At 35.6% G+C, this 12,019-nt stretch overlaps 1 protein-coding gene across 1 annotated transcript in view; it reads left to right on the top strand.

The window, feature by feature from the left end:
* Positions 1–11,463, top strand: part of C9 (complement component 9) — a 33,326-nt gene extending 21,863 nt beyond the window's left edge. The window contains 4 exon segments of the mRNA XM_013514935.1: positions 4,538–4,676; positions 5,664–5,883; positions 9,898–10,005; positions 11,385–11,463. Of these exon segments, the coding sequence (XP_013370389.1) occupies positions 4,538–4,676; positions 5,664–5,883; positions 9,898–10,005; positions 11,385–11,463 (546 nt within the window).
* Positions 11,464–12,019: the final 556 nt, after the last annotated feature.

Genomic DNA, 12,019 nt, shown 5'->3' with positions numbered 1-12,019 from the left:
TCAGCAGCAAAAGCGCCTGCCTGGCAAGCGCAAGGTCGTGAGTTCGGTTCCCGGTACCGGAGAAAAACCAAAAAAAAAAAAAAAAAAAAAAATTCAGAAGCAAGGAAATGACCAGTTAGATTTAGAACGATATTCTGAAAGAAGAAACTAGATGAGGTGGAAAAAATCCAATGTGATAACTCAAATTGAGTTGGGAAGAGAAAAGTTTAGAGAGGACACCTGAATCAGGTCAGGAAGAACCACAAACCCCCTTGTGCAGGCTGGCTTGCTCTCTGAGTGAGATGGGAGGTCATGGGAGGATTCCAAACTGATCATGAATATGCTTCTTTATGTTTTAAATGATTTTGAAGGTCACTCTCTTGAGAAGGGTTTATAGTGCTAAGAAAAGAGTCATGGAGGCTTGTTACAGCTGCAATAAAACTCTTGTGAGTGATGGTGGTGGTTAAGAAGTGATAGCTACAGAGTCAAACAGGAGTCTAGCTGGAAGCCTGAGCAACTAGAAGGATGGAGTTGCTGATGGAGAAAACATGGTGAGTAGGTTCAATGAGGAAGACCAGTAGTTAAGTTTCAGTGAAGTTAGTTGTGCAATATCTACTAAGTATTCAGTTGAAGATGCCAAACAGGGAGTGCTATGATCCTGGAGTTTGGGGAAGAGATTTGGGTCTGAGCTATAAATTTGAGAGTTGTTGATGTATAGGTGGTGTTAAAAATCTTGGGGTTTAGTGAGACCATCAAAAGAACTAGAATACATTAAAAAATTACACAACCAAAGGTTAAATCTGCTAGGTAAAGAAGAGCAAGTCAAGGCCAAAGTGCAAAGAAGGTAGGAAATTTTAAAGAGCAGAGCAGAAATTAATGCAATGGAGACTAAGAAACCAATACAAAGAATTAATGAATAGAACAGCTGGTTCTTTGAAAGAATAAATAAAATTGATAAATTCCTAGTCAACCTTATCATAAAAGGAAAAGAAATCCTCAATTTCATGCCATAAAGAATGAAAAGGAGGGAATCACTACAGATGCTGTAGAAATTCAGAAGATCATGAATACCTACTTTGAAAATCTTTACTCTCATAGGACAGAAAACACAGAGGAAATGTACAGATTCCTAGATACATATGAATCATTAAAGCTGATGAAGAAGGTATAAAAATCCTAAGTAACTCAATATCTCCCAACAAAATTGAAAATGTAATAAAAACTTACAAAAAAAAAAAAAAATAAAGGCCCAGGTCCTGATGGATTCACAGATGAATTCTACAAAAAATTTGGAGGAGGTTTAATGCCAATTCTTCTCAAACTCTTTAAAGAAATTGAAAGGGAAGGAATTCTCCCTAACTCATTCTTAGAGGCAAGTATTATCCTGCTAACAAAACCAGAGAAAGACCCAAACAAAAAGACAACTACAGGCCAATCTCCCTAATAAATATAGATGCAAAAATTCTCAGTAAAATACTAGCAAACAGAATGTAGCAAACCATCAAGATTATACATCATCACCAAGTGGGATTCATCTCAGGAATGCAGGGATGGTTTGATATACGCATATCAATTAATGTAATACACCATATCAATAGAGCCAAGGACAAAAATCACATGAGCATCTCAGTATATGCAGAAAAAAGCTTTTGATAAAGTCCAACACTCACTTATGATAAAAACCCTACTGAAAATATAAATAGATGGTCTTTACCTCACTCTGATAAAAATCATCAATGACAAAACAATGTACTAAATGGACAAAAACTGAAAGTTTTCACTTTAAAATCAGGAAAAAGACAAAGATGTCCACTGTCATCACTTCTATTCAGCATAGTTCTGGAAATGTTAGCCAGAGCAGTTAAACAAGAGAAAGAAATAAAAGGAGTAAGGATAGGAAAGGAAGAAGTGAAATTATCATTTTTCACAGATCACATGATACTCTACATAGAAGACCCCAAAAACTCCACCAAAAGGCTTATAGATTTAATAACCAAATTCAGTAGTGTAGCTGGATACAAATTCAACACTCAAGAATCCATAGCATTCCCATAGACAAAAGACAAACAGACTGAGAGAGAAATTAAGGAAACCACACCTTTCTTAATAGCATTTAAAAAAATGAAATACTTGGGAATCAATCTAACAAAGGAAGTAAAACACCAATACAGTGGAAATTACAATACTCTGCAAAAAGAGATTGAAGAGGATTTCAGAAAATGGAAAGATATCCTTTGCTCTTGGATAGGAAGAACTAACATTGTGAAAATGGCCATACACCTAAAATTGTCGTTCAGATTCAATGCAATTCCGATTAAAATATCATTAGTATACCTCATAGATCTAGAAAAAATATTTCTAAAATTCATCTGGAACCAGAAGAGGCCTAGAAAAGCAATCCTGGGAAACAAAGGCAAGGCAGGAGACATCACAATCCCTGACTTGAAATTATACTACAAAGTCATAAAATCAGCATGGTATGGGGAAAAAAATGGACCTGAAGATTAATGGAACAGATTAGAAGACGCAGACACAACTGCAAACACACTCAGCCACCTTATCTTTGACAAAGGGGCCAAACAATTTTGCTGGAAGAAAGATAGTCTCTTTAATAAATGATTCTGGAAAAACTGGCTTGCCACATGCCAAAGATTAAAACTAGACCCATGTCTATCACCATGCACCAAACCAAAGTTAGAATGGATCAAAGATCTAAATATTAAAACAGAAACATTAAATCTGTTGGAAGAGAAAGTAGATAGAAATCTTGAAGACATAGGGGTAGGTAGAGAGTTCATGAACAAAACCAAACTGCACAGGAAATATTTCAAATAACCAACAACTGGGATCTCATCTTATTGAAAAGTTTTTGTACATCAATAGAAATTACCAACAGAATAAAAAAAAAAAACCCATGAATTGCAAAAATATTTTAGCCAACTGTCCCTCAGACAAAGAACTTCTATCAAGGACATATAAAGAATTTTAAAAATCAGGACCCCAAAATGCAAAGACCCAATCTAAAAATGGGCATCTGAGATGAATACACACTTCTCAGATGAAGAAATACAAATGGCAAATCAATACATGAAAAATGTTCAGCATCATTGGTCATTCAAGAAATGCAAATTAAAACAACACTGAGATCCCATCTCACCCCAGAAAGAATGGCTATCAAGAAATCAACCAATAACAAATGCTGGAGGTGTTGTGGGGGAAAAGGAACACTTATCCACTTTCTGTGGGAATGTAGATTGGTGAAACCACTGTGGAAGTCAGTGGGGAGACTCCTCACAGAACTAGGATTTGAGGTCCCACTTAACCCAGCTATTCCCTTCTGGATATTTTCCCAGAAGAATTAAAAATATCATACCACAGTGATATATGTGCACCCATGTTTATAGCAGCATAATTTGTCATAGCTAAATCTTGGAACCAACCCAAATGCCCATCAACTGAGGAATGGATAAAAAAGATGTGGTATTTTTTATCCAATGGAGTATTACTCAGCTATAAAAATGATAAATTTGAGGCTTCTGTAGGTAAATGGATGCAACTAGAGACCATACTCATAAGTGAAATAAATCAGACCCACATGTATAAGCATAGTATTGTCTCCCTAGTGTAAGAACCTGAAAGAGTAAATAATACCCAGAATGTACAATAAATATGAAAGGGAAAGAAATTGCTCAAAGAAAGAAACAACTGGGATGAGGGAAAGGAGAAAAGGAAAAAAAGAAGGGACAAAATATATATATACATATATGGATGTCTGAGATATTTGTACTGCTGATGTCTAATGATTTATTGAAAGGAACAGTTAATGCTTAAATTTTTTTACCAATTTTGCATGCTTATATCTGGTGATCTGAACAACTAATTTGAAGGCAAGAATATGCAATGTGACAACCATTGGTGAATTCCTACCATCTTATCTAGTGAAGCTCTGTGTTGTGTCTAATGTTTTTTATTATTATTTTTTATTCTGTTTAATGATTTAATTAACCTTGCATTCTTACATCTGGTAATCTGAGCAACTTCGTTGAAGATAACAATATGTAATATAACAACCACTGTTAATTGCTATCATTCTGTCTTGAAATCCTGTATCGTTTTTATTGTTTTTGCTTTGTTTTGTTTTTGTTTATGTTGTTGTTATTTTGTTATTGTTCTTGTTTTATTCTCTTTGAAATAAAAAAGGCTAAATCTGGGGAATTTGCACAGAAAGAAAATCGTAAAGCAATGGAGACCCAGAAGTGACCAGCACAGTGCCTTAAAATTTGCTCCTCAATGTGACCCAGGGATCAGCGATATCTACATCAGTAAGAAGTTATAACTTCAGGTTCTAACACAGACCTAACTCAAAACTGCATCATAATGAGGTTCACTCTAGATGACTTATCCACATTTTACACTTTCAGAAGCGTTGCCCTACAAGACAAGGAAAGAAACTCCATTAAGGAGAGAGGAGTAATGGGCTGTGTCAGATGTGCTAATATGTCAAAGATGAGGATGGAAATCATGGTTGTAGAGTCATGAAGGTCATTCGTTTCCTTAGCAAGAGAAGTTTGGTCTTAGTGAGGGCAGCAGCATTACTGAATTCGATTTAAGTGGAACTGTTACAAGGAGAATTAGAAATTGGAAGTATAGAAAATTTTTCAAGGATTTTTTGCTTCTAAACAATGGCAAGAACATGGGTAACAGCTGCTCAAACCAGCGAAACCATGATACTTTTTCATTGTATAAGATGAAGAAATAATAGCATAGTTGGATGGAAATGATGTAATACCTATCTTGGAAGCAAACTGACCCAAAGAACAATACGTATCTAACTTCAAATCCCAAGACACACTTCCTAATTTTCACAACAATAAAAATGAATCCACATACATGTTGTGTATCTTTGAGACTCCACTGAGAATTATTTTGTAAGTCAGACAATGGGGAGCTCATCTGACTTATATAGATGGAGTAAATCTTTGTAGGATTCTTGTTAGAGGCCAACTCAGCCACTGTTACCTAAGTTTAAATGGTGAGGACATAGAAAGTTTGGTGTAATCTTTGGTAGCCACAACAATTCTCTAATATTTCAGATTTCTCATCCATAAAAATGAGGAATGCTAAACAAAAAATCTTGCAATTTGTTTTTAGTCCTAAAATGTCCCCTGTGAATGAGTCACAAATCTTTGTAAAAGTGTCCCAATCTGGAGAGAGACTGAGGGAAGATGGGTAGAAATTTGCGATGGAAAGAAATTTTACTTTTCACATTATTGTTTTGGGCACTTTAATTTTTGTATAATATTGGAATAGCTTACAGCAAACAGATACAAAATGCAACTATGTAGGTAAACTTTAAATAAAAGCTGTGGAGTATATCCAAAGCCAGGTTAAGTTCCTATGTGTACATGTGTCTGTGTGATTAGCTATGAATTATCAATGTATCTAGATCATCTGTACCTTTTGTTTTTAACAAAAGAAAGGTAACTGAAGTTTGCAGTTGGGCACTAATAAAAATTTCCCTTACACAATGGCAGGGATTATGTAAGTAATTTTACAGTTACAATTGAATAAATACGCCAGAGAATGCTGAGTGGGCTTGATACATGTTTATCAAATATCATCCCAATGACTGACCACAGAACTACAAAAGTAGTTTAACTCTTTTATTTAACTCTTCTTTCCAGGAAACATCAGCCATGATCAGCTCATTGATGATGTGATTTGACTTGTAAGCGGACGATCCAACAAGCCTGCATTGCAGCTGAAGGAAGAGCTTCTCAAAGGGCTCAAGACAGTTGATGTGACTGACTTTGTAAACTGGGCCTCTTCCTCAAACCAAGCTCCAGTGCTCATTAACTGAAAAGTAAGCAGTGTTTATTTGAAACAGAAGACCCTATCATTTTCGTAAGGGATGTCCAGGGTGATTCAGATGAACAGTGGCTGATCGGAAAGAGACATGAGCATTCACACACCCATCTCAGCCCAGAAAGCAGCGTGGCTGGGAAGAAAGGCGCACTGTGCTATCAGACAGCCTCAGCTGGGCTCCTGCCTCTGTCCCTCCATGAATGTGTAATGCTTCCATCTTGCCAATTCTCCAGACTTGCATTCCTTTTCTGAGAAGTTTGCTGGAGTAGAGCTTAGAGGACAGACTGGAACAAAATAGGTTCCCAAGAACTGTAAGTTTCCTTCTGCCTGTCCTTGATTGCTTTTTGTCTGCTGTTGGCATCAGGTGACCATTTCCAACACAGGAGAATCTTATTTATTAACTTTTTAAATCATTACTATAATTATCATCATATATGAGTTGTATAAATAAATGGATTTCACTGCCACGTTTCCATCCCTTGGTCATGTCTGCCTTTCTTTCCTAAGAGTCTCTATGAAAGAAATGTTCATAAAGGCCTCATGAAAATAAGAACAAGGCAAACAATCCTTATGATGAGAGAAATCTTTCCTTTTTCTGTCTTGATTGTAAGAGTCCTCAAATTAGAAGACTTGGGAGTTCACAATCCTGTGTTTATTCCTAAGGGGGAAAAATGCTATAATTGTAAAGATATACATATTGTTTAGTCCTGTTCCTTTCTCCCTCTTTTTAGTTACTAAAAAGAGTCTATGTTCCCCTACTTTGGCTCCTGATATTGTTAGAACTGTGTTTTCTATTTTCTTTATAACTTTCAATTTAGCCTGTATGTTTCACAAATTCCTTTCCTCTAGTAAAGTTTATCTTTGCTTACCACTTTGGTTAGGGTAATTTGAGTTACAGAAATGTTGGTATTTTTGATAATACTAGTTATTGGAGAATTTTATTTTCTCAATCTATTTTATCATCATTAACGTGATACAATCAAAAAGATTCATTGAAAAAATGGGGAGTGGAGCTACCCAAAACATTTCATGTATGTAAAGAAAGAACTAAAAAGTTCCAAAATTGTGATTAATTTTCCCATTGTTATAAAAATATCACCATTGACAAACTTGCAAATGTATCTATAATCTTCAAATAATATTTTTCCCCAAAGTAGAACAAAAAGTGAGAAAAAAAACTGGCCAAGTTAGCTATTTGTATATGAAAATAGAATCAGAAGTATCCTCTATTATTTTATCAAGTTTAAATTTTATTTAAATTCATTATCTTGAGCTAAGTAAAACAAATCTGTGCTGGAAGATTTTCCAGTAGAGGTAAACACAGGTGAATGTTTACATCCAGCAGACCTCTAAAGTGGCTTATTTTTTCCTTTCTACAAAGATCCTTTCTCATACGGATGGCCTAAGAAAGTTGTGGCTTAGTTAGTGCTTCACAGGTCACTTTCAAAATCTGTGTTCTTCTAGAGAAATTCCAGAAAACAGTAAATTATTGTCATTTGTATTGACTTCGTGTGTCCTTTGATTCCCCGGAGAGACATGAGACATAGTTTAATTCAACCTTGAAACAGATTCCAATTCATATTGCTTATGTAAGTCCAATAGAAAAGGTTGTTTTGATTGTCGGCTGGTTACCATTTCCAGCAGGTAATTATATAATCTAAAATCACTAATTCATTTTTTGGCAAGTTGAAACATTCTATTGTCTACACATGAAGTTTTCAAACACTGAGTATTACCTTGATATTTAAATCAGTAGCCTTCATACTTAATTAAAGAATTGATAGAATCTCATCTACCCTTTCTGAACTATGAACTGCTTTATATTTAATTCTTTATCAAATTAAATCAGTGATCTGAATGGCTCTCTTTCTGAGTTTATCTTAGAGAAAAGACCAGGAAATTCATTCTAAATAAGACTGTCTATACAAAGATTTTTTCTAAGTAAAATATTTGATGATGATAGAAGAAGAAAAAGAAGAGGAAGAAGAGGGAGGAGGAGGAGAGGGATGGAGGAGGGGAAGGGGAGGGGGAAGAGGAGGAGAAAACAGAGAGATTGGTACATAGTTCTTTTCTGTAAGTGTGGCAATGCTCTGTTAAGTAGAACTTATAGTTTTCAACTTTCCAGTGCCTTGGTCCAGCCTGAGAATTTTTCCTTGATCTCTTTCTATACAGAGAGCATAGGCTGGCTCATTTTTTCTGTATTTATTTTTGTCACAATCTTCAACTTTCACAAAATTGTACTAATCCTATTGCCAGTTTGCCTGCACATTCACACAAATGTTTTGCATTTTATCTCAACAGAATAGCCAAAGTTTAATTTTTTCTTTAAGTTACTGCTACAAACTAGTTAAGAAAATGTTAGCTGAGAGACTACATTCATCACAGATTGCCTAGAAGATTAAAAGTTTATGACTTCCTCCAGAACAATAGCATGGATCAGTATAGCTATGATACAGTGCCTGGCTTCCTGTAAAGCTTTGTTTTGGCCTTGTAAGAAGTAAAATTATGTAAATACTGCCTTATTTTCTAAAAGGATGTTATGTAATACACTGTCCCCCTTATTAAGAACTCACAGGAAATACTACTTCTTAATCTCATTTCGTTTCTCCTGGAAATCAGGCAGTTTTTCTTATACACCTGGGGTCATTAAATTCAGTTGTGTCTTAATGGGCTAGAAAATGTAACCATCGACCCATCTGGTGCACACGGGTGGGTTTTCCTGGAATGAATTTTGTTCATGTGTGTTACATTTACCTCCACCTCTCCTTTTCTGTTCTTGGGGGTTTTTTCCCACTTCACTCACCCCCTTTTCTCTGTGTATACAATAAGCTATATGAGCTCTTTCTGCAGTACAGTGAAGCAATAAATAATGAGTTAATTAACCTACCATTTTTGCTGTACTGGGTAATTCTTAGTAAATGTGCACCTGATGATAAAAAGCATCAGTATGTTAAAGGGCTGTAGCACAAGGCCTCTGTGGGGGTTCTTAAAAGTTATAATGATATAGTGCAAACTATTTGGAACTCTCTAGTATAGAAAGAAAAATAACATTCATTCTATCAAAAACTACACTTGGAATATAAATTTTCACATTTGGATGCCTAAAAGAAATCTAAAGGTACTTAACATTAAGATATGTTGTCAATTTATTTGTATTTTGACACATTTTCCAATACACCATGTCTACCAAAAATATACCTGCAAATGGCAAAAAGAGACTTAGTTGTTTTAGGAGAAAAATTAAAACTTTTTTTCTTACTAAAAGTTCAAAATTCATCAGGAAAAAGATGTTGATTTACAGAGAAACTTCAAGAAATACATTTTAATTCTCTTTTATCTGCTTGTGCGATTTCTTACTATAGGATTTGAGGCTTTCTGAAACTATTTCCATTGCCTGTCCTTCATCTTTATCTCTTTGAACTCTGTTTATATGTTTCATCCAAATTGTGTTTCCTCCATGACCCTCTATTCCTGTATCTTAGATTTTCTGTCCTTGAGTTTTCTTTGAAGGGTAAAACAAGATAATTTCTTTTCTCAAAAAATCAAAATAACTCTACCACATGCTTGTGTTGTTGGAGCCAATATGGCAATTATGGAAAGAAATTTTTCTTCTAAATAAATATGACAATGGAAATCTGAGTCTTGTGTACTGATTTATGAAAGATTATACTGGTAGACAGTTGTGTCGATGTGGCAGAAGGTCTGGATGTGTTCTGGATATTAGCCTGTTCCAACTGAAAAGCACTGTAAATACCTCCTCTCACTTATGGCTTTTCAGTCTTTTAAACAGGATTTCTTTTTGTCACAGATGTCTTTTTTTGTCTTTTTTCTTTTGAAATAATTTTAGACTTAACAGTAAAATAACACAGACAGTATAGACAGTAATATTGCAAACTAGTGAAGAGAATTCACATATATCCTTTACCCAACAGTCCCTAATTGTATAACACGATTAAATTATCAAAATCAGATCATTTCACTAGCTATACCATAGTCTTTACTCAAATTCCACAAGCTTTCCCCTTAATCTTTTTTTCCTCAAATCCAATCCAGGGTCCCACACTGGAGCAAACTGTTACGTCTCCGTAGGCTCCTCCAATCTATCATAGCTTCTCAGACTTTCCTTGTCTTTTATGGACTTGACAGTTTTGATGAGGAATGGTAAGTTATTGTGTCAAATGTTCCTCTGCTGGATTTAGAGTAGAGGTGATTATGCTTCTCTTGGCAATACTCCCATCAAAGTGATGCTGTGTCCTTATCTAGTGCATTTATCTTTGGTTTTCATGCTCAAAGTTTTTAATTTTAATGTAGTTAATTGGATCTTTCTATCCATTTCAGTTAGTGTTTCTTACCCCTTATGTAGTCTTTCTTTAGCTCAAAGTTTTGAAGTTACTCCACTCTATCTATATATTGTCTTCCAGAAACTTTAAAATATTGATTTTACCTTTAGATTTACAATTAACCTTGAATTTGTTTGGCTGTTTATTTGTTTGGTTGGTTAGTTTGTCTATGGTTTACAAGGTGTGATAAAATATATGGTGAACCTTTAAATTTCAGAAATTAGTACAATACATTTAACATAGTAAAATATTCTTAGAGTAAAAGACACAATAGTATTAACTTCCTTCAAAGTATTCTCCCTTATTTTAAACACACATACCCATCATTCTTGGCACTTTCTGAAGCAGCTCTGGAAGTCCTCTTTCCTGGGATTCTCTATGAGTTGTGATAAAAAATATGGTGAATGCCAAGCCTGACTACTATTCAGTGGAAATGAGGTAGGCTCAGAGAAACATAATGGTGTGTTGTCTTCCATCTTATTCACTAGATGTGCCACTGTGTGACTTCTGGCTCTTTCCCAAAGTCAAAATGATCGTGAAAATAAACATTTTGAACTGGTTCAGGACACTGAGGCAGCCATGACAGCACAACTAATGACTCTAAGGAAAAAGGACTTCTGGAACTCCTTCAGAAAGTGCCAAACAATTGGCTAAGTGTGTTCAAAGGGAAGGGTGGAGTTTTGAGGAGAATTAATGGCAATGTACATTTATTGTAAAATTTACACATTGAGCATATTTTTATCACACCTTGTAAGTTGTAAGTTGTTATGGTTTGTGTCTGGGTGTCCCCCCAAAGCCTCATGCGTACATGGGGCAGGCTTTTAGAGTTTGATTGATTATGGGTGTGAGAGCCACAACCGCCCTGTGGTGGATAGTTTGTATATGTAAGGGAGAGGAAGAGGCTGCTTGCCGCCATTCCTCCCTTGTGTGCTTGTTGCTTTTGCTGTGTTCTGCCGCCATGAGCTGTAGCCCTCTGCCATGTGCAGCCCTGCCTTGTAACCTGCCAAGTATGGACTGCAGCCTCCACAAACTGTAAGTGAAATAAACCTTTCCTTCCTTAATTTTGGGTGTCAAGTATTTTGTCCCAGCAATGAGAGAAAAGTAACCAAGACATAAGTCCATTTTTAGAATTCTTTCTATAAATATTTCATTGTCCTAGAACAATTTATCAAAAGGTTTTTCTTTTTCCTGTCTTTGCAGGACTACCCTTCTACATCAGTTTCCACACGTAGATGAAACGAGCGTCAGATGCTTCACGGTTATTACCGCACTGTGGTAATAGTACCCAAGGGTACTATAATTGTGTAAGTCTTGAGATCCTGGGCCTTGTCTTCATCTTCTTCAGAAGTCTTGGCATCTTAGTGAATTTTACATTTTGGCAATTTCAACAAATAATAAAGATGCTCGGATCTTGATTGGGATTGTCCTGAATTTGTAAATCCAGTTGGTGAAAGGTAACACTTTCACTTTATTTATTTATTTATTTATTTATTTATTTATTTTGCACCAGGAATCAAACTCATGGCCTTGCACTTGCTAAGCAGGCGCTTGTGCTGCTGAGCTATATCCCTGGCCCCAAGATTTGTTTTGATTTTTTTTTTTTTGGTACCAGAAATCGAACTCAGGACCTCACGCTTGCCAGGCAGGTACTGTGCTACTGAGACATCTTCCCAGCCCAACACTTTGATTATGTTCATGAATATTAAAAACTTCATCTATTTAGTCTTCTTGATTTCCCCTAACTTCTCATCCACATTTAGTGTTGCCATTATTTTTATTCATTTGTTAAGCCATTTCAGTAGGCTATGCTGGCACTTCTCTCATCATGAGTGGGT

This window comes from Chinchilla lanigera, unplaced genomic scaffold (genome assembly GCF_000276665.1).
Source record: "Chinchilla lanigera isolate Chin_1 unplaced genomic scaffold, ChiLan1.0 scaffold00025, whole genome shotgun sequence".
NCBI classification, from domain to species: Eukaryota; Metazoa; Chordata; class Mammalia; order Rodentia; family Chinchillidae; genus Chinchilla; species Chinchilla lanigera.
The sequence above is the reverse complement of the archived record's forward strand: the minus strand, read 5'-3'. Positions and strand labels throughout refer to the sequence as shown.